The 24,113-nt window shown below is 41.4% G+C and overlaps 1 protein-coding gene across 4 annotated transcripts in view; it reads left to right on the forward strand.

The window, feature by feature from the left end:
* Oatp30B (Organic anion transporting polypeptide 30B) overlaps window positions 1-24,113 on the forward strand; it is a 103,722-nt gene that overhangs the window by 57,089 nt on the left and 22,520 nt on the right. For all 4 annotated transcript variants that reach the window (XM_076200426.1, XM_076200429.1, XM_076200428.1 and 1 more), the window contains exons 2-12: window positions 5,680-5,942; window positions 6,517-7,199; window positions 12,165-12,318; window positions 14,460-14,676; window positions 14,920-15,108; window positions 15,607-15,819; window positions 16,660-16,773; window positions 17,457-17,566; window positions 18,435-18,573; window positions 20,100-20,264; window positions 21,523-21,721. In XM_076200426.1, the coding sequence (XP_076056541.1) occupies window positions 5,898-5,942; window positions 6,517-7,199; window positions 12,165-12,318; window positions 14,460-14,676; window positions 14,920-15,108; window positions 15,607-15,819; window positions 16,660-16,773; window positions 17,457-17,566; window positions 18,435-18,573; window positions 20,100-20,264; window positions 21,523-21,721 (2,228 nt within the window). In that variant the 5' untranslated portion in view covers window positions 5,680-5,897. The remainder of the gene's footprint in view (window positions 1-5,679; window positions 5,943-6,516; window positions 7,200-12,164; window positions 12,319-14,459; window positions 14,677-14,919; window positions 15,109-15,606; window positions 15,820-16,659; window positions 16,774-17,456; window positions 17,567-18,434; window positions 18,574-20,099; window positions 20,265-21,522; window positions 21,722-24,113) is intronic.

A 24,113-nucleotide genomic window follows, 5' to 3' on the forward strand; every position in this document is an offset into this window, starting at 1 on the left:
CCTCTTCCCCCTCCTCTTCACCTCCTCTTCCTTCACCTCCTCTTCACCTCCTCTTCCTCTCCCTCTCCCTCTTCCCTCCTCTTCACCTCCTCTTCCTTCACCTCATCTTCTCATCCTCTTCCTTTTCGTTCACCTCTTCCCCCTCCTCTTCCTCCTCTTTCTCCTCATCTTCCTTCTCCTCCTCCTCCTCCTCCTCTTCCTCCTCTTCCTTCTCATCCTCTTCCTCCTCCTCTTCCTCTTCCTCCTCCTCCTCTTCTTCCTCCTCCTCCTTCTCCTTCTCCTCCACCTCTTCTTTCTTGTTGCGGCACTAGAAAGTCGCCAGCCTTGTACCGTACTTGATATGTTTGAATGTACGTATATTTGTGTGTATGCATATGTGTATATGTATTGTGTATATGCGTATATATACTGTATGTGTTTTGTGTATAAACATACATGCGTATGTATACATTATATATATATATATATATATATATATATATAATTGTGTGTGTGTGTGTGTGTGTGTACACATACACACACACTCGATTGTAGATTAATATAAATTCAGTAAAAATCATCTCTAGAATCTCCACCTCTCCGGTGCTATTCTGCCCCCAAGAATAGAAGCGCCGGTAATTGCCACACGTAAGTGGCAAGTAAAGGATTACAAGGGAAGAGCAAGCCGACAGGAGACCTTTTGGTCCATAACTAGGTCTGATGCGGGAAAAAATAAAATAAAATAGATAATGATAAATGACTAAAAAACAATGATTTATCATAAATGATAAATAGGTAAATAATAAACATATTAATAATAAATAAGTTATAATGAATAAAGCAAAATGATGTGCACGATAGGGTCCCATATAAACAAACAGAATCGTGATGTTTCGTAAGCCAGAATAAAATATTGAAAGTGCAACAATCCACTTCTTCAGTCTCAAACAGTTAGAAACGTAACCAACCACAAGACAGTTGCCAGAAGGTGTGTTTATGTAAATCGCGGCTGCGTCTCACCTCTGGTGCGCACGCGCCCTTGCGTCATCCATTTGGCAAGCGCTCATCCGTTTGCGGTTCTTTCTTGTGCGTGGATGAGGCGGATGGATGCGGCAGTAATGAGGTCACAGGATTGGAACTGATTAGAATGTGAATGAAACAGGTCATTTGCTGGACGTGAAGAGGGGATGTGTGAAGAGGAGCGTGCGCGCGCGTGCACACACACACACACACACACACGCACGCACGCACGCATAATTTCCATTTCCTTCGTGTTATTGTTTCCCAGGATTTTTTCTCTCTAACTCTCTCCCACGATACAATCCATTACGCATATGTGATAGGAACATACCAACACCATATTCACTATGGTCTTACCAGCCCTCCCCCTACCCCCTTCCCCATATCAAGTTCCCCAGTTTCGCGACATAGTGCCACTGATAATTACCTTTACCGGGCGAGGTTTATCGTGCCTGGCACTGCTTACCCAGATATTGATTTCCCAGTAATATCTAATGTAGAATCAGTTTCCCAGAGGGTTCAGCGAACGTGATCCAGAAACCTACTTGAGGGGAAATATCAGGAGTAAGAAGGATCTGTTTCGCTCGGCGGCCAGTGCACCTTTCGAGAGAAGGGCTGCTCGCTTTAGTCGTGACGCAAGTTTAGACGACCACATGAGGAGAAGGGAGGGAAGCAAGGGAGACGGGGCTTAGTGCCTTATCGGTCAAATATCCCCCCCACCTCTTCTTCCTCCTTCTCCTCCTCCTCCTCCTCCTCCTCCTCCTCCTCCTCTTCCTCCGGATGAGCTACAAGAGGAAAGCTTTGTCTTTGACGTGGGCGACGGTGAGAGCTGGAGTGGGGGAAGGGAGTGGCAATTAAGCTTTGTTTGTCTTAGGCCTTAGGATTCGGGGGTTGGGGAGGGTTAGTAATAATGAACCTCCGGCACCACTGCCACACTCGTAGGATTTATTTGTTTATCTAATTATTTACTTATTTTTGTGTTATTGTATTAGTGGTTCAGGTGTCGCTTTTTTAAGATAGTCTGATAGGATGGAATGTGTCAATTGTCTTTTGTCTTGTGCTTGCCGACTGTTGTCCGCCAGCGCACACGTGTACACACCAACACACATACACCTACGCACACACACACACACACACACACACACACACACTAGCATTACCTATAGATCGGTCATATATGAGCTCTGAGTTCACTTCCGGGAGGGAAATAGCTGTCGATCACGAGTCCAACACGTGATCCAAGACAATGGTGAATCCCTCGCACGCGCGCAAACGCAGACACACACAGAATAAGGAAAAATAGGCCAAGTTGTAACCATATATTAATTTGAAGTTTGTTATGATATACTTGTTGAGTAAGAGACAAATACATTGAACGTTATTCCTTCCCTGTATACTACAGTTAGGTAAACACACACACACACACACACACACACACACACACACACACACACACACACACACACACACACTGCGAAACTTGCAACCACTTGAAAATAAATCTAAAAGAAAAAAGGAAAATAACAAAAAATAGATGTAAATACGCATGGATGAACAAAACGACATTTTTTTTCGTAGAAGAGAGCGCTTTGTCATCGCGCAACAGAATGGAGATTTCACAAGGGCGACAGGGACGGAGGGAGGGAGGAACGTTGGGAAGATTCCTGCTGCAGGAGTGGGAGCGGGGAGGCGGAGACAGCTCACCAGGATGCGCGGCGGCTTCGGCCGTATCCATGTTTGTATTAATATTTTAATTGTTATCATTATTATTATTATTATTGTTATTATTGTTGTTATACAATTTTCGTCTTCTCAGTGAAGGAAACGCTTGGCATGTTTTCATCGATGTTTTCTTGTCGCTTTTTCATTTAATTTATTTGTTTACTGTGGGCTTCACATACGTACGAACACACACACACATACACACACACACACACACACACACAGGGCAGTGGACGGGATGCAGGAATGAGCCGTCATCCAGGAGTTGCCAAGATGTGAGGGAGGGTAGTGGAGTATGTAGGGGATGGAATGGGTTGGGGTGGTTTCTATGCCTTTTTCTTTTTGGCTACCTCCCGTGTAAGGGGGAAGAAAGCTTTTGGTATATGTATATATATATATATATTCTGATTAAAATAAACTGCACTGGATGCTTTGATGATTTTAAGGTAGGAATTCATGATCCTTTGAAAGATCTTCTTATTGTAGAGAGGGACTGGATGAAATTATTCATTTCTCTTTGATGATTAGCATAGCTCACTTTTAGTGCTGTTGTGTGCCAACTTGATTAATTATCTTCTAGTAACAGAGGAAACTGTTGACTAACATTCACCGAAACTCAGAGTTTTTCGTCTCGATCTGAGGCTTCTTCAGGGTGTAGGCTGCGGGTTGTTTCTTCACTGGAGGTTAGGAGATTAGTAAGGAACGTTTGCTTTTATTGATTTACAAGATGACAATCTTGTGTGGGTCTCTCCCCACAAGTCCTGAGAAGGCATACAGGCATCATGACTTTTACAATGTCGACGTGGTTGGAATTTCCGCAGCCGCTACGTCCAATTTGGTCGCTCCAGGTCATCCTTCTGGTTACCTAAACGAAGCAGGAGTAGGTATCCGTCCTTGGCAGTGGGTTAGATATACTGCATTGTCGTTATATAACATGCAATTAAGTATAACTTTATAGACCCGGGCTCTGTCATCTGGGGGGCGGCACTTGAATGAGGCGTCCCAGTGGATATTTATACGGGATCAGGCGCGGGTGAAGCTCGATACTGATTGGCTAGCTAGCATATAGGCTGTGTGAAACCGATATCTGGTCGTGACCTCGGAGTGCTCTGGCGGAAGGCCTAGTGACCCGTCCTGAGTGGAATGGTGGATTGTTGGGTCAGTGGTGTTTTGTAGTGGAGTATGTTTCTCATGTGGGCGTGCGGAAATGAAATCTACGCTCTGCTGTACGTTGATGGAAGGACATTGGCAAGTGATGGAAACGGCTTCAGCAGTTTGAAGCGTTCTGAAGTCGTCTTCATGGTGGATGATTTCAGTTTGATCTATGAGACTCTGTAAAGGTGGTTTCTTATCGTATTCTTATGTATAATATTGGAAAATTGAACCTTGACTTCTGTGGTATTGTAGACGGCGTCGTAACGTGGTGGAAGTCCTTCCTATGTAGCTGTTAAAGCCATCACATTGGCCCTCCTGACAAGTAAATTTATACACTACATTGGTGGTGGTCTCCCGAGAGGTAGCGGGTGCCGTACTATTCCGCATTATCAGTAATTTTGTTATTTTAGGCTTACTGAAGATTCCAATGTCAATAGTGGCGTTCGGGTCAGATGGGGTGACTCCTCTCTTAATTATGCTCCTAATAGCACTGCATTCTTCTTTGTATTTATCGTGGAAATTGTTCTGGTGATGTATAATAATTTTCTCCTTTGGTGGGGTAGGTTGTTGGGTGGGTGCTGCGTACTGGTCCATCTTTTTCTTGATGACATCCTCTCAGATGGTCTGCATAGCCGTTATTTGTCAGAATTTGGCGGATGTGATCAAGTTTTCTTTGCGTCTCCGTCCAAACAAGATCAAAGCTTCAAGACTAAGGTTTACACCAAAGCCGCTAACGTGGGACGTTACCTTAATGTCAGAGGAGAATGCCCTGCTGCATACAAGAGGTCCGTCGTGGCCTGTTATGGAAGCAGAGCTTTAACTCACTGCAGTACCGACCAGATATCGGTTTCACACGGCCTACCTACTAGCTAGCCAATCAGCATCGAGCTTCACCCGCGCCTAGTTGGCCTGATCCCGTATAAATACCCTTACATGGATAACTTTCCTCACTAATCTCCTAACCTCCAGTGAAGAAACAACCCGCAGTCTACACCCTGAAGAAGCCTCAGATCGAGACGAAAAACTCTTGAGTTTCGGTGATTGTTAGTCAACAGTTTCCTCCCTTACTAGAAGATAATTAATCAAGTTGGCACACAACAGCACTAAAAGTGAGCTATGCTAATCATCAAAGAGAAATGAATAATTTCATCCAGTCCCTCTCTACAAGTAATAAGATCTTTCAAAAGATCAAGAATTCCTATCTTAAAATCATCAAAGCATCCAGTGCAGTTTATTTTAATCAGAATTGTCTGAGAGAATATCTGTGCCCCAGAAATATATATATACATACATACATACATACATACATATGTTTCAGAGTCATGTAAAAGAAACACTTGGCATCAAGATGCCACTATCATTGAATTGTCTCATCTTTGTTTTTACTTAGTTGTATATCTTTGCACGGGTTTCTCCCCCATTTCGTTGCCTCAGGATAACCACGGTGCTCCATTGGGAACGACTCGATCTTGGTACCTCTCCTCCTCCTCTACCGTGACTTTTGTTCCCCCATTGACGGGTACCGAGGTCTTCCCTTGGCTGAATAAAATCTTTTGGTTTTAGTCGTAATAAGTGTAGGAGTCGATGTAGAATGAAGACTAAGGACAGGATTAAGACCAAGAACATCGGAGCCTAGAAAGAGTGAGACCTTTCTTATCCGGGGTCTTTGCCTGAATAAAATCGATTAGCTTTAGCCTTTTTAGGTTTGCGGTGTTGTCATCCTCCCGGAACTCTACTATGCGAAAGCTACGAGACTCAGGCAGCAGCAGCATTTCGTAACTGACTTAGTTTTCTTCCTTCCAGGGATGGCAGGTGGCTGAAGCGACAGATTCAGCGAGAAGTACAGGCAGGCTTGAAGTGGTGGGAGTGTTTTCTGAAGCAAGAATCGACCCAACAACAACAACAAAAACAACTAAAGTCATAACTCACCGAGCGGAAATATTGCTTTGACAAGAACGGGGAACACCGGCAGGAAGTCGTTCGGCAGTTTGAAAGTAACGGAAATAACGGACAATTAAACAATGACGACGTTACGTCACTCCACGGCTGCTGCGTCTAAGGGAAAGGTGCGTATATGGACAAAAATGGGGATTTTCTTCGTTGTTCCCTAGTTCGTGATGTTCTCATGTATTTTTCAATATCAGATAGATACAATACACAGCATCCGCAATATATATATAAATATATATATATATATATATATATATATATATAATCACACTACATGAAAGACTAACAGACACCTCATACTTTAGAACACTACATATTAATAACAATGATAATGACAATGATGATAATAATAAATATATATAATAATTATACCTATAGCACTCCCCCGCCATCCACACTAAACCACACCAACACAAACAAACAAAACATAGCTCACACAGAGAGGTGTAGCTAGTCTGGTGCCCAACAGGAGCTCTGGCCAGCCATTCTCCCACCACCCATACGCCCAGATAAACACAAGAGATAGAGCACACCAACGCACACCTAGCTGTGCCCATCCCACAACACTTGAATATACCAACATTTCTTTCCCTCTCATTCTACTTTCCTCTCGCTTCCCTCCTTCCCCCCCCCCCTTTTTTTTAGGAACTTCGGTAAATCCTGACGAAGTTAATCCGAACTCTGTTGCAGGCGGACCTGATGGACGTGTACCACAGCTCGGGGCTTTACAGCCACCAGGACACCGAGATGCTTCCGAGAACGAGCGTGGCCAAGACGCACATTCTCCAGGAGGAGGAGGAGGAAGAAGAGGAGGAAGAGGAGGACGCCATTGCCACCAGAAACTTCAAAGGTTTCAGAAGTCGAGGAGGTAGGGGCGGTGTCCAGGGAAGTGGAGACCTGTCTGGAAGTGGACGAAGTGGAGGGGGGAGGAACGGTGACAGTGGAAGAGGCAGTGGGCGCTCAGGTAATTTCGGAAATCTCCGCGGACATAGTTTAGACGGAGGAGGAGGAGGAGGTGGAGGTGGAGGAAGCTACCGCAAGGGCAGCTACGAAGAAGGGGGCAGCACCGGTCTCTGCAGCAGCGGCGGAGGAGGAGGAGGTCGTCTCGGGTGTGTGGGGTACAACAACGTCAGCTTGGAGATCGACGACAGCAAAAGCGGAGGGAAAAGACCTGACGAAGGGAACAACGAACTCACCGGCGGAGAGGAGGGCAAGAGGAAGGGCGTGCGGGACGCGGAGGAGGGCGGGACGGCGCCCTCCGAAGCCCACGACCTCCTGGACCCGCTCTCGGAGCATGAGGCTGACCCTTCCATCATGGAGACTTCGACCGCCACCGCGAGCACCGTCGACTCGACCGCCGAACTCGTCAACAAGTGAGTCTTGGTGATCCATTTCTGGTCGTGGTGGAGGGTCTTCCGGTTTCCCGTTCTATTTCTCTCTCTCTCTCTCTCTCTCTCTCTCTCTCTCTCTCTCTCTCTCTCTCTCTCTCTCTCTCTCTCTCTCTCCCTCCCTCTCCCTCCCCCCCTTCTCGCTCTCTCCTTTTCCCTCCCTGTCTCTCTCGCTCTCTCCTTTTCCCTCCCTCTCACTCTCTCCTTTTCCCTCTTCCCTCCCCCCCCTCTCTCTCTCTCTTTCTCTTTCTCTTTCTCATACTTACTGTAATTGTAGTATATGGGAAAGGAACAACGCTTGTGGGGTCCTGTCTTTTACTCTCCAACTCATATCTAGCTTCAAATTCGCATATGGTTCCACCTAGGCTATGTCTCCATATTCTCCAAATCTCGTACTTACAGTAGATTTAAATACACATTGTTCTAGCATGGGCTATATCACCTTCTAGGCTATTCCAAGCATTCATACATGTGTGTGTGTTTGTGTGCACATTTGCATGCTCACATGTGCGCGCGTCCATAAGCGTTTGCAATTTTGTTTTACGGGCGAAGTTGTGCAAGCAAACTTCGTGTGGAGCAGCGGCTGAAATATTTTCCCAACTTTCTTGCCTCGTGGCAGCCCCCAAATTGTGTCATCAACCTGGGTGAAAGGGACTTAAACTTACTTGACTTGCGTATGCAAGCAGACTGTGGTGGGGTCAGGAGGGGAGGGGGGGGGCTTCGTTTCGTTAACGTGTTTTGTAAATAGGACGTCCAAACCCAGCTGCTTTGCGTACAGGTGGCTTCACTTCTGAGTACTACAGTGGCGTGGACGTCTCGAGTCGACGACCCAGATGCATCAATGACATCATCCCCTTCCCCCTCCTCTCCTCCTCCTCCTTCGCCTCCTTCTCCTCTCTCTCCTCTGTTCCTCCTTTTATCCTCCTCCACCTCCCTCTCCTTTTCATCTTCCTCCCATTCCCCTTCCTCCTTTTCCTCCTCCTCTTCCTCCACTTCCTCTTCCTTTTCATCTTCCTCCCCTTCCCCTTCCTCCTTTTCCTCCTCCTCTTCCTCCCCATCTCCTCTTCTTCCTCCTCCACTGATCCTTAATTCCACCTTCCCTCCCCTTTCCCCTATCCCCTTTTTCCTACCCCTTCCCCCTTCCACCCTCTCCCCTCCCCTTACTCTCCCTTCCCTCCCTCCCTCCCTTCCTTCCATCCCTTCCCCTACTCTCTCCCTCTCCCTCTTTGCGACTAGAGATGGGATGAGATTTATCAATGGTATTCAGGTGTTTTGTATTAATTGGAACTTAGGACAAATATTACAAAGGATTACAAAGGGTTACAAAGGGAGAGCATGCCGACAGGAGACCTTTTGGTCCATATCAAGGTTGGATGAGAAGAAAACAATTATAATGATAAATAAATAGATAAAAACTACAATAAAGTAAATAATAAAAAAAATGCATAGGTATAGTTAGATAATAAACAAACAGGTAAATAGTAAATAATAATAAATTCACATATAACTAATAATAAATGAGAATCAAGCAAATTGTAATAAACAAACAGACAAATGATAAAACAAATAATATAAGATAAATGACAGTCATTACAGCATCTTGCTTAGGTGCTTATCTAAATTATTCTTAAAGCTTCAAACTGAACTACATTACACTGCCTCTGCAGGAAGTTTATTCCATTCATTAACTACACAGTTGGCAAAGTTGTTTCTACCCACTTCCAAATTAAATCTATTCCCTGACAGTTTGAGACCATTGTTTCTTATAGGATTCTCATTCAGTGTGAAAATTTTGTCACTTTTAATGTTATCAATTCCTTTTAGAATCTTAAAGACCTGTATCAAGTCACCTCTGAGTCTACGCTTTTTTAGGGAAAATAGATTCATATGTTTTAGTCGATTTTCATACATACATACATATACCAAGGCTTTTTCCCCCTTACAAGGGAGGTAGCCAAAAAGGGAAAGGCACAAAAACACCCCCACCCATTTCATCCCCACATACACTCCTTACCCCTCCCACCCTCCCTCTCATCTGAGCACCTCCTGGATGACGGGTCATCCCTGCACCCTGCCCACCGCCCTGGGTCAGAAGCAGTGTCGCAAGACACAGCACATCCACAGCAAGGCCGCTTCATTTAAACGGCGACCCCCCCTCTCCGTCCCCCTTTGCATATAAGGAGAGGACGGGGAGAAATCCCTTCGGGCTGCGTCAAAATTTACTCACACATACTAACCCCCCCCTGCCCATTCCTCCTCATGCAATCACAACATCATCCATATACAACCATTCTCCACTCACCTCTGTGTTCCGTCCTCTCCCTTCCTTCCTCAACAGACATTCCCCTCTTCCCCAAAGCCCCCTTCACCCCATCCATCCACCTCATCCTAGGACGTCCCCTCATGTTCACTCCCTCCACATCTGCCTTCCATACCTCTTTTACTAGTCTTTCTTCACTCATTCTTTCCATGTGTCCAAACCATCCTAGTATTCTTTCATCAACCCTATCTCCCAAATCCTTTTTCACCCCTGTTCTCCTCCTCACCTCCTCATTTCTCACTCTATCTAGCCTAGTAACCCCCACCATACTTCTCAGACACCTCATCTCAAACACATTCAAACTCCTTCTCTCTTCTTCTCTTATGTTCCACGTTTCTGCCCCATACAGTGCTGTTGGCACAATCACTCCTTCATACAGTCTCCTCTTCGCATCCATTCCCAAATGTCTATTCCTCATTACACTCTTTAATCCACCAAGGCATTTACTCGCTTCTCTCAATCTACATTCTACCTCCACACATCATTTTGTCTATGATAGAAGAAATTCTGTTCATAGAGAAATGATGACACTTTTATACTACGACTGTCCCTCCGTTATGCTGTCCCCCAACCCCTTGTTGCTGTCCTGTACCATTTCTCTGAGTATTCTCTTTCTGTGATGGGGGAATTCCCTGTGGTGGGGGAAAAGAATACTGCCACCAAGTATCCCACTTGGATCGTAAGAGGCGAGAAAAAAGGGACGGGGAGAGGGACTAGGCATCCTTCTCCCTGTAGCCCCACGGGGCACACATCCTAAAGAGAAAAAGAAAAGTCAATTTTCATATGATTTATTTTTGATATTTGGAATCGGTTTTGTGGCTCACTGTTGTACTTTTTCCAATCTGTCAATGTCTCTAATGAGATTTGGTTACCATACAGAAATGGCATATTCCAAATGTGGACGAACTAACGATTTGTATAGCTTGTTAATGAGTGATGGACTTTTGAAGTCAAAAGATTGTGCAATCAGTCCTAGAATCTTATTTGCTTTCTCAGAGGCTGAAATTCAGTGCTTAGATGATTTGAGATCGTTGCTGATAATTACGCCGAGATCCTTTTCACTATCCATTTTTGTTAACAAATTTCCAAATAACTTGTAATTGTACTTGCTGTTATTTTTACCTGTGTGCATTATGCATTACCTTGCATTTACTTGTGTTAAATTTCATTAGCCACTTTTCAGACCGTTGCTGTAATTTATCTAAATCTTCTTGAATATCTAATTGGGTTAAGTGATCATTTGCCATTCTGCACAGTTTTGTATTATCAGCAGATTTGGAAACAATAGATTTTAGTCTGTGGTCTATATCATTTATATATACTATGAATAGAAGTGGCCCAAGAACTGAACCTTGAGGAATTCTACTCATAACATTTTTCCATCCAGAAGTTTTTCCATTTACAGAGGTACCTAGAATTATGTGTGTGTATTTACCTAGTTGTACCTAGTTGTATTTTACGGGAAGGAGCTATGCTCGTGGGGTCCCGTCTTCATATCTCTTTTTATCTAAATTATTTTTTAATTCATGTATTGTTTTTGCACTCCAATATTTATCATCTTACTTTGTACAACTTTCTATTGCTCTGTGAGGAAAGCTGTTCTTTTTCAAATCTCTTCTATCGCTGTCTTTTATTTTCTTTCCGTGTCCTCTTTTATTTCTGTCATCCCATTTTATCAGATTCTCTCTATCAGTAATTTCTATGCCTTTCATGATTCTGTAAATAGCTATCAAATCTCCTCTCTCTCTTCTTTGCTCTAGTGTCTGTAGTTTAAGTTTTTGTAGTCTCTCTTCATATGATAGTTTTGAGAGTGTTGGTGCCAATTTTGTAATTGCTCTTTGTATTCTTTCAAGTTTTTTTATACATTTTTTTGTACTTGGTGACCATATCGTTGCTGCATATTCCAATCTTGGTCTTATCAGGGTGATTAGGATTTTCCTCACCATTTCTTCATCCAGGTATGTAAATGCCACTTTGATTGTTCTTATTAAATTATAGGTTTCTCCAAAAATCTTATTTATATGTTTCTCAGGTGACATATTATTCATAACAATGACTCCCAGGTCCTTCTCATTTTCTACTCTTTTTATTCCTTCTTCTCCCAAATTATATGATCCTGTTATTCTGTTTTTGCTTTTTCCAAATTCCATTATGCTACACTTTTTTGTATTGAACTCCATCTCCCACTTCCTACTCCATTCTTGTACTTTATTTAGATCTCTCTGTAGTGATTCACAATCTTCTTCAGTTTTCACTCTTTTCAGTAATTTTGCATCATCTGCAAAGAAGCTCATATAGCTTTCAATTCCTTCATCCATATCATTAATATATATAGCAAACATTATTGGGGCCAGAACTGTTCCCTGCGGGACATATTACTTCATTCCATTTTGAGTGCTGATCTCTTATCACTACTCTCATTTTTCTTTCTTGCAAAAAGTCTTTTTAGGTCTAGAAATGCACAATCAGCCCATCCATCTCTTTCTTGTATTAATTAAATTGGTGACGCATGATCGTGTCTGGTCTTGTCTGTGCTATACTTTGAAAGTGTGTGTGTGTTTTCAATCATTCTTTGTGTATGTTGACCTAGCCAGGGTATATACATTGACACACAGCTTAACTTTCAACAGTTATGGTGGGGCATCTTACAATCCTTCGCATGGACCAACCAGACCACCAATGCCTCCGCCACAACCAAGCACTGCAAGCAGTACAGTTGATCCCAACGACTGTGGACTTCTCGGGTGTCGGCCAGCTCAGATTCAAAGCCTGGCCAGTATCAAGGTAGGTGGAGAGATTTTCATTATTATTATTATTATTATTATTACTATTACTATTATTACTATTACAGTAATAATAATAATAATAATAGAATAAAATAATAACAATAAAAAATAAATAAAACAAAATAAATAGAAAATCAAATGAAATCAAATAATAGTAATACATACATACATACATATACCAAGGCTTTTTCCCCCTTACAAGGGGGGTAGCCAAAAAGAAAAAGGCATAAAATCATTCCCACCCATTCCATCCCTGGGGTGTGGAGTGTATTCAGGGATGGAATGGGTGGGAATGATTTTATGCCTTTTTCTTTTTGGCTACCCCCCTTGTAAGGGGGAAAAAGCCTTGGTATATGTATGTATGTATGTATGTATGTATTACTATTATTTGATTTCATTTGATTTTCTATTATTTTATTTTATTTATTTTTTATTGTTATTATTTTATTCTATTATTATTATTATTACTGTTATTTATTTATTCATTTATTTATTTATTTATTTATTTTATTTTTTCTATTGGGAGTATATGACTTGGAATCTCCAACATTCAGTACGGAAACTCCTTTAAAAGATATTCCAGAATATTTAGAAAATACTTCTACAAAGCCCTCTGTGAGGGGCACCATCCTAGCCTTCCGATAGTGGGGAGTTGGTGGCGTTAAACCATATCATCACTTCTGATGTCGGATTTTCTACATTTTGGATTATTTTGTTCTGACCATAGTTATGAATTATGGTTTTATGGTTACTTGCAAGCACCTGGTCTGGATGGATGCCATGCAGAATGTCTAAGAAAAGGAGGTACAGTGATGGTGGACTGGCTGGTGAGGTTATTTAACCTCTTCACTCCGGAGCACATCGCACGTCTGGCAGCATTAGCTGCCTGACATGCGATGTACCAAGGGCTTCTTCCCTATATATAGGGTAGCCAAGGCATGCATCCACTCCCAGCCACCACCCATTGCTTCCCAGACATCTTGGCTCCTCTTGGATGAAGGGTCATCTTTGTCACCTGCCCACTGCTTGGGTCAGAAGCAATGCTGCATGAGACAGCACATGCACAGCAAGGCAGCTTCACTTTATTGAGTGGATGGGAAATGTCCCTCTGTGAGATTAATTACAGACACCTACAAGTGATGATCCTCTGAGGTGAGAGTTAGAGAAAACGATTTCCCTGTCACCCTTCACCAAAATCCATAAATGCATCTCCTCCATATAGAGTTGAAGACTTTAGGAGCTGTCACTTGATTTCTGGATCAGATCCAAGACATCTTTTATTATCTTTAGCTATATTCCCTCCACTCTTTTTGTATAAGGAAAGCTAACAACTGGCAACAGTTCCCCACCTACTGAAAGCCAGTGATATAGAAGAAGTCCTACTGTAATACACATATAGCAGTAGTTCAGCATTTTTTCCCCAAAGGTCTCTGAGGGCCAAAGGTTCATTGCTGACTGCTGTGTTCCAGTGAGTTTCTAAGTCATTGAAACTTGAGACAGCAATTATTGTGATATTTATCTTTATGTAAAGTGAGACACATGCTGTAGTAAGGTCATAATTGCCCTTTATAAGAATCTGAGAAAAATTCAGTGTTCAACAATAAGGTCTAAACCAACCATAGAAATTTGATCTAGTTTACACAGTTTTAAAGTGAATTTATCTCTAATACTTAACCCAAAATTAGTTCAGCATTTTGCTTTATGCCTTTGCTGCAGCATGAACCATTGATGATACATAAACATGAAAATTCACTGGTGTTTCAGGGCTCACTAGACCATAAGAAAAAATGCAGAAGGGTGTATAACCAACTATTGGATAGAAGAAGATGTGAGGAAAAATACCATATCAATAACTTAGATCTCTGCACAGTGGTGCTTATGACCTTACTACAGTGTGCTCCTCAATTGTATTTTAATTTGTATACTATCAGTAACTTTATGAGATGCAGGGATGACCCATCATCCAGGAGGTGCCAAGACAAGAGGGAAGGAAGAGGGTGGAGGGGAGTGAAGTATGTTAGGGATGGAATGGGTGGGAATGGTTTTTATGCCTTTGTTTTTTGGCTACCTCCCTTGTAAGAGGGAAAAAGCCTTTGGTATATGTATGTATCAGTAACATGATGTATATTATGTTTTCAGATGTTTGTGTTCCTCCTGTCCATCCTTGTGACTGTACAGCAAGCCTTAGCATCGGGTTATCTCAATTCAGTTATCACAACAATAGAGAAACGTTATGAAATTCCATCCTCTCTCACGGGTGGCATTTCATCCATGTATGAAATTGGAAATGTTATCACTGTTATTTTTGTATCCTATCTGGGGTCAAAGAGAAGGATTCCAGTATGGATTGGTGTAGGTAAGTAATGACCAATGCCTGGTTTTGTTTTTGTTTTATTGATTTTGTAGGAATAGTATAAATTCAGCTTCACCAGTGAGGTACAGATAGTTCCTGTTTATATTAGATTAGACCTCATTGGTTGTTCTTCAAAAATATGTTGAACAAGAATGACTCTGTTTTGATACTTGGGTACCTTGATTGATGGGAGGTGTGGTTGTTCTAAAGATTTATTGACTGATTCGGTTAATGTTGTATCCACAGGTTGTCTTGTGATGGGCATAGGTTCTATGATGTTTTTGATGCCGCAAATAGTTCTTGATCGTTGGTCATTGGACGAGTCTGTTCTCGAGGCCAACAATACCTTAGATCCAGATAATATCTGCAAAGTGGCAAGAGTTCGAGATGACACCTCAGATTCACTATCAGAGATTGGATTTGGAACCTTGCCCGGTGAGTGTTTACTTGGATGAGCCTGAGGTCTTTTCTTTACATCCATGCAGAAAATACATATCTTATAATGTCCTGCATTCACTCATTCTATACGACTTCAAAAAAATTCTATACAGAATGATCTATGGGCTGAATCAGTGGCTGCACCCAGTTTCCATGAGGTTAAGGTCCTCAATATGAAAGAATTTAGATATTGCTCTCATTCTATGTGCTCAGTTCCCCATGTTCCCTTTCATTCAGGCATGCTTTAATGTCACACCATTTCTTATTTTTTGTAATGTCTTATAATCCCATTTCCATGTGAGTCTTGACTTTCCATGTTATTCCATTTTTCACATTCATACATAGTCCCTACTTGTACTTACATTAAGGCCCTTTTAGGAACATTCCTAAATTTAGCACCAGTGATAACTGTTTTCATTACTGATTTTATATGTTTTTTGTTATACATATTTCTTGTGTACTAATATGCAATGTTCACCTTTTTCTTATCCAAAGATTTATCAAAAGGAGTGCCATTGGGATCACATAACAGTATCCAGTATGGCAACAGAGAAAACTGCATCAAGGGTTCCCGCAGCAATGTGATGCCAGTCATGTTCTTCATGATTGCACAGCTGCTCCTTGGTGCTGGGGGTTCTCCTCTCTTTACCCTTGGAACCACCTATATTGATGATCATGTCAAGAGAGAAAATTCATCTATGTATATTGGTTAGTATCTCTTTCTTACTCTATGATAAATTACATTGGTAAAGATTGCCAACAGATCTTTTGATACATAACAAAGTCAGATGGAAAGTTCATGATGCAGTTGATGAAATTGTTTTTATCTGCATCTTGACAGCTTGAAGCCATTATTTGTTGTCTCTCACCAGGGTTGTGGGTAGGTAGGAGGTCAGTTGAGAGAGAGGATTAATGGATTATGTAGTGGTGTTCAAAAGGAGGATTGGAAGAGTACTGGATGAATACAAATAGTATATTACACAAGAAAGTGATTGTGTCCATGTCACTGTATGGAATGAAGTGCTAAAATGTTTTTGAGATGAAATGTTTAAAAAGAATGGTGGGTGTTACAAGGATGGATAGACTGAGAAATGAGGTGGTGAGACAGTAGGGGTGGAAAGAACAGGCATGTAGGATTGATCAAAGAATGTTGAGATGATTTGGACATATGGAAAGAATAGTGAGAAAAGCCTAGAGCAAAAAGAATGCAGAAACCAGAACTGGATTGAATAAAGTCTGTCAAACAAGGAAGAAAGAATGCATAAGATAGGAGTGAATAGAGAGTGGTTGTCTGCTCCATAATTTTCTCTTGTTAATGAAGGGAGAGGGGTGACTATAATTAAGCACTGGAGGGTAAACCAGCTCCAGCAGTTGATTCATGCTGTGGAAGTGCTCTGTCCTAAGTTTAGCAGTGTAACATGGTACAAGGATGAGCCTATATCCATAAGTTGCTAAGATGAGAGGGACAGTAAAGGTTTTTGGGTGTTTATAGGATAAATTTTGTTGGTTATGTTTATATATCTATCAATATTTTTACTTCCTCCCCAGGTATCATCTACACCATGGTAGCCTTTGGTCCAGTGTTGGGTTTCCTGCTGGGCGCATATCTTCTTTCCTATTATGTGGATGCCTTCTTCTTTGATGTCTCTCAACTTAAAATTGGTTAGTTTTCATGTCTGCCAATGTGACATTGCCCATCATGGTCAGTTTTAAACCATAGTAGGGTATTGATTTTATATAGAGCAATTACTTGTGCTACACACCCACTTCTTCACATAAACCCACACACTGCTCTTCTTCAATTAATCCCTGTATTCCATTCTGAATCCTCCCAGTTAATACCCACCTTACTGACTACACTTAACACACAAATTTATGAATTTATGCTTTTAACCTGGGGGAGAAAAAAAAAAAAATGTGGACAGGGCCCACTAGAGGCCTCCCAGTTCTATACTTCACCAGGCTCTCTTGACATCACCTGAACTGACAGATTTTATCCATAACAAGTGAGAACTATGCTGGCATGACTGTGTTCAGGTCACCACCCTGCATTAAAACAGTACCAACACAGAATTGTCAGCTGCCACATAGAAGACACTGAACACCTCATTTTACATTGCCTTACTCACCCTAGCCTGGAAACAACACAAAATTTCCGAGTGATTTATGAGCCAAACTGGTGCTTGTGGCCAGTTACATAGGGACTGAAGATCTTTTGTAAGAGAGACTTGAGGCATTGGATTGATTGGCTATAATGAGATGTTGAAATTTTATTATATATATATATTATTTACTTATGTATTATGTTTTATTATAAAGAATTTTTTACCTGTTTTTTATTACAGATCATAAACATCCACGCTGGATAGGCATGTGGTGGGGTGGCTTCCTTATATGTGGCCTCCTACTCCTCTCCATATCTGTCTTCTTCTTCATGTTTCCTAAAACTCTCAAGGTGATTATTGTTGGTAAAGTTATGTTTAATCACTTCAGTATGAGTCAAATTCTCATGTGCAGGATCTGCTGCCATATGAACAATGCATCACACTACTTGTATTATGAAATATAAAGTAACTGCTGTATTACTCATTCTCATTTACTCTGAGTAATGATGAACACAGAAAATGTGATCAAACCAGTTCACAGAATCTGGGGTTAACTCATGTACATCTACAAAAAAATACATACAAGTAAGACGCCAACACCAGCATCCTCGTGTACCCACTTGCGTCTCATGACGCCTATGTAAGCGTCATTGTACCAAAGCTGTTAACTTGTATGATCAAACACATGTTTGACACAGATTCAAAATATATATTTTTAATATGATTATCTTGTGGAAACTTGCTAAGAATTAATTATTCTCCTGTGTTAGAAAACACAGTTTAGAATTTCAAATAGTAAACATGCCACATTATGGTCACATTCATGGAACTGGTAAAATACAGTAATTCTTTCCATATCCAAACTGCCAATATCTGAACATGATTTATGTATATTTTATACCAGTTTTTATATTTCGTAATTGAAAGTTTAACACTGGAGTGGGAGAGATGAGATTGGGGTGTGTATGTGTGCTAATTTTAACTTGCATATCCAACCCCACCAACAAACACCCTGTGGGCCAATTAGTACAGATATGGGTGTGATTACTGTATTTCCTGTTTGGTCTTAAGTTATTACTTTAATTTTGGAATCCCTTTAGATAAACTGAAGTCATGGTGTTTTGAGATTCTTGTTACTGTTGTAATATTGTTTTGGGTAAGGTTGTCAACCATTGTATGGCATTCATTTAATTTTTTTGTGTATACTTTGTTTTTTAGAGAGAGAAAGAAAAAGTTCGTTTGGAGGAGAAAACAAAGGAGTTTGAAAAAGGGCACAGAAGAACCAAGTCTCAAACTTCTACTTGTTCTCGGCACTCCACACTTTCGACCAAACGGGTCTATGGCAAGGATGTCAGAGGTGGGTTTGAGTGCCTGCTATAATTAGAGGGTGAGATATGATAGGGTAAGTGTGTGCTTTGACATCCTCCATGTAAAGGGGAAAAAGCCCTTTGGGTGTGTGTCAGTCAGTCGGTCAGTCAAAAGGCTTGTTCCCCATAAGGGAGGTAGCCAGCCAAGGCATGCACCCACCCTCCACCCATCCTATATGTATGTATGAAATTTGGACTTATAGGTGAAGGATGGCTAAGTAGGATATTTGTTGTGGTTGGGTGCATTCAATCAGTCATCTCCCTTATGTGGGAGATTTTGGTTTTTATATCAAATAGAAAATGAAAACTTAAATGATTTATATATATATATATACTTGGAGCTGGGATCATAGGGTTTTTCTTCAGGAAGGGGTCTCTTCTGATTGGCTGCCTTGGGCCAATAGGGGATCCGAGTTACTGGAGGTCTGGGAGACCTTTCCTGCACATCAGCTCACCCAGAAGATGAAACCAAGAAGTTCTGAAACGTTGGCAACAATAGAAGAAATATATATATATATATATATATATATATATATATATATATATATATATATATATATATATATATATATATATATATATATAAATATATATATATATATATATATATATATATATATAAAGCCAAAAATCCCCCCCCACACACACACGCATAAGGAAGATCACTAATTCATTGCACTCAAACACAACAAAATTCCTACTTAGCCTCCCTTGTAAAGAGGAAGAAGCCCTTGGTATATATATATATAAAAAAGTGGGCTGGCAGTTGAGAAAATATAGTTGTAGAAACACTGTATTTGTGTTAAACCAAAGAGGAGGGGAATGTGTGGAATACAGGTACCTGCCAGTTGCTGTGCTGCAAAACTGATATGAAAAAAATATTCATCCTTTTGCCTGTCTTCAAAACCTATTAGTGCAAGCACTCCCATCTGAAGGTGCAGCCCCAAAGGTCTGCCACTTGATCTCCAAACTTGGTCCCCAAGATCTATCACTTCAGCTATCACTTTTTCACATAAGGAGAGCTTACCACCAACAACTGCTCACAACTTCTTCCCCTCCTTTCCCCTCCTCTCACCCTTGTTCTCCTCCTCATCCTCCTCTTTCTCCTCTTTGTACTCCTTATTTTCCTCCTCTTTCTCTTCCTCTTTATTTTCTTCCTCTTCACTGTTAGCTTAGGAACAAACACCCGTAGATACAACTCACAGAGCATTCTATCATTATTCCTTAGATATGTTAAAACCCAAGAAATGTTGCTGGCTACTGTGGGTAGTGAATTAATTATCATCCAGTGAAACTTGTGGTAACAATCTTCATTGATATTGAGTTACTATATGTGGGTCGGAGACAGGGATGACCCCCTTATATAAGGGGGAAGAAGCCCTTAGTATATAGATAGGTAGAAATTACTACAAGGAGGAAAAACCCATTGGTATATACATACAGTTGTATTTATACATGGTAGATATGATACCAAGTTGATATTATTGTTGAAAGGATATTTTGCTGTGTTCAACAGATATACCATTGTCAATGCTGAAGTTGCTGGTGAATCCCATCTATGTGATGACCTGCTTGGGTGCTTGCATGGAGCTCATCATAGTGTCAGGGTTCATCGTCTTTCTCCCCAAGTACCTTGAGAACCAGTTTTCTCTCAACCACGTGCAAGCAGCCATTTTTACAGGTGAGACTTTTGTTGTGACCAGGCAGAACTGAGAGAGGAATGGAATGTAGTGAAAGAGAAAGGTGTAGTGGAAGTAGAGGATATGTGGATGTGCATCAAATAGGAAGAAATGAAAAGTGTAGAGGTAGTGTGTAAGAGAAGGATGGGTGGGAACAGAAGGAAGGGCAGTGAGTGGTGGAATGAAGAGGTGAGGGCAGTGGTGGTGGAAAAGAGGCATGCACATAGGGAATGGTTGGAAAGAAGATAAGAAACCATATGAGTGATGTTAAGATGGTGAAAGGATAATGTAAGTTGAGAGAGGTAAAGGGAAGAGATGTGGTTGGCGCTTAGATATCTGCCTGGGAATTTTGAAGATAATAAAATGACATTTTGGAAGAAAGTGAAAAGAGTGAAGTGAGGTAAGAAGTAAGTAAACAGAGCAAATGGAAGTGAAGGCTGTGAGAGGAAGATTGACAAAGTATTTTAAGTTGTTGAATGTAGAGGAAGATAGGAAGGCTTAAGTTGTGGCAATGGCTGATGCCAGGAGAATGATTGTGATGGGAGAGGAGAATGATAAGACTATAGCAGAAGAGAAGATGAGAATAACATTGAGAGAAATGAAAGTTGGAAAGGTACCTGGTTGGATGGTTTTCATATGGAATATATGACAAAGATTTAAGTAGTTATAGTGGAATGGCTCTTGAGATTGTTTAATGTGTGAGAAGGAAAGGATGTGTAACAGTGGATAGGAGGAGTACATTATACAAGGGCGAGGGGGACAAGCATAAATGTAGTAATTCTAGAGGGACCAGAATGCTTAGTGTATATGGCATATGTTAATTTAAAGGATTAGGATGGAAATGATAGGTGTAATTGAGGAAGAACAGGGTGAATTTAAATACTTAGATAAGTGTTTACACTAAGATATGTGAGAAATATATGTTTAGGTAAGGGTGTTTTTATAGGCTTTCATAGACTTAGAAAAGGCATATGACAGGGTTGACAAAAAGGTGTTATGAATGTATGTGTAAGTAGGAAGTCTATTGAAAGTAGTGAGAAGATTTTTACAAGTGTCATATCTTGAGAAAATGAATGGATTGATGTGAATATGAGGTTGCATAAGGGTTGTGTAATGCTACTGTGGTTGTTCAATACATATATGATTGAGGTGGTAAAGGTGGGAGGACATAATATACCAACCAGTTGTTGGTATATGTATTTATGGATAATGTTGTAATAATAAGCGTTTATATAATGTATATGTACACTTTTTCCACAGGGGGCATCGCTGTCCCAGGTGCCTGCATAGGAACTTTCTTAGGGGGTTACCTGCTCAAACGCTTCAGCCTGAGGCCCAAGGGTGCCATCCAGATGGTGATGATTTTCAACCTGATCGCACTTAGCTTCTACGGGCTTCTATTTGTACTCGGTTGTGATAATGTCAAAATGGCTGGAACCACTTCACCATATTTTAATAAGTAAGTTTATATATCTGTTGACCAGGGAAGAGAGAGTGCATCAGATGGGAGTGAATGGAGTGGAGGTGCTAAGATGGGAGGGAGGGTGGAGGGGTGTGGAGTGTTTTCAGGGATGGAATGGGTGGGAATGATTTTATGCCTTTTCCTTTTTGGCTACCTCCCTAGTAAGGGGTAAAAAGCCTTGGTATATGTATGTATATATATATATATATATACATATATATATTATTATTATTATTATTATTATTATTATTTATCTATTTATTTTTATTATTATTTTTTATTGATATATAATATATATATAAGCTTACATGCTTTTTTGTGTTATCCTCGGCAATTGTAATTGTTATTTCAAACTTTGTGTTCTTTTATCTGCACTTCATGTATATTGATTCATTGCCAAATAAACTTATTATTATTGTTATTATAAGCTTGCTGGCTAAGTGGGTGAAGGTATCGTTACTTTAGGCAAAGGTCAAGGGGATGGCAGTTCAAATCCTGCCACTGGTGAAGTTGAACCAAGGACATGGTTCGTTAGATTCCATGCTACAAAGAAGAGAGAAGGAGTTTGAATGTGTTTGAGATGAAATGTCTGAGAAATATGATAGGGGCTACTAGGCTAGATAGAGTGAGAAATGAGGAGGTGAGGAGGAGAACAGGGGTGGAAAGGGAGCTGGGAGATAGGGCTGATGAAAGAGTATTAGGATGGTTTGGACACATGGAAAGAATGAGTGAAGAAAGATTAGTAAAAGAAGTGTGGAAGGCGGAGGTGGAAGGAGTGAATATGAGGGGGCGTCCTAGGATGAGATTGATGGATGGGGTGAAAGGGGCTTTACAAAAGAGAGGAATGTCTGTTGAGGAAGGACGGGAGAGGACAGAAGATAGGGGTGAATGGAGAAGGGTTGTGTATAGATGAGGCTGTGATGCATGTGGGGGAGTGGGTGGGGGATGGAGGTGAGGAAGTATGTATGAAAAAAAAATTGATGCACCCTGAAGGGACTTCTCCCCGTCTTCTCCTTTTATGCATGAGGGGACGGAGAGGGGGGGTCGTTGAATTTTATGAAGCGGCCTTGCTGTGGATGTGCTGTGTCTTGCGACACTGCTTCTGACCCAGGGCAGTGGACAGGATGCAGGGATGACCCGTCATCCAGGAGGTGCCAAGATAGGAGGGAGGGAGGGGGTGGAGGGGAGTGGAATATATGGGAAATGAAATGGGTGGGAGTGATTTCTATGCCTTTTTCTTTTTGGGTACCCCCCCATGTAAGGGGGAAAAAGCCTTTGGTATATGTATGTATGTACAAAGTCCTCTGCAAGGGGCATTGTCCTAGCCTTCCAATGGGAGGAGTTTGTGATGTTAAAGCATATATCATATATTATGAAATGGTGGGGATAAACCACCTTCAGCAATGGAGATGCTATGTCTTGCTGCCATGCACAGTGGCTGGGGGAAGGGATGACCCTTGTAAAGAGGAACTATACAGGCACTCCTCCAGTCCTCCGGCACTCTACCCTCTCTCCAGCAAACATTAAATAACCTCACCAACCAGTCCACCATCACTGTACCTCCCTTTTTCAGACATTCTGCATGGCATCCATCCAGGCCAGGTGCCTTACCTACTTTCATCATCTTAACAACTCCCTTCACCTCATCCTTCCTTATTTCTCCTCCATTCTCCTCACTCATCACTCTCATTTTCTTCGCATTTTCTACTGCAGCTATCTTTCCCTCCCTATCCTCCTTCACATTTAGCAACTCCTTAAAATATTCTGTCCATCTTCCCCTTGCTGCCTTCTCTTCCATTATCATCTCTCCATCTGCACCTTTTACCTTTTCTTCTCAACTTGATTCGCCTCCTCTTCCTCTCTTAATTTCTTTCCAAAACATCTTTTTATTACTTTCAAAATTTTCTGTCATACTCTTACCCCACTTCACATCTGCTCTCCTCTTTGCCTCCTTTACCTTTTGCTTTACTTCTCTTTTCTTTTCTTTGTACCTCTCATATGACTCCCTCGTCCTATTTTGTAACCAATCTGTGAAAGCTCGCTTCTTCTCTTCTACAACCTTGTTTCCTCATCCCACCATTCACTACCCTTTCTTCTATTTCCCCCTGTCCTTCTTGTTCCACACACCATCCTTGCACACTTTATGACTCCCTCCTTGAACCATCCCCATTCCTCCTCCACACCCAGCTCCACTCTATCCTTTACTCCCTCCCACTCCTCCTTCAGCTTCTTTTCGTACTCCTTCTCCTTTCCCTTTTCATTCAAAGAGTTCACTCTAAGAACCTCCCTACCTTTTGTCCCTTTCCTCTTTCTCCATCTATCCTCCACTCTCAACTTACCTTCCACCAAAAAATGATCTGATATTCCCCCACCCTCTCCCCTTAGCACA

This window comes from Oratosquilla oratoria, chromosome 17 (genome assembly GCF_046742065.1).
Source record: "Oratosquilla oratoria isolate Oo_2021 chromosome 17, ASM4674206v1, whole genome shotgun sequence".
NCBI lineage: Eukaryota > Metazoa > Arthropoda > Malacostraca > Stomatopoda > Squillidae > Oratosquilla > Oratosquilla oratoria.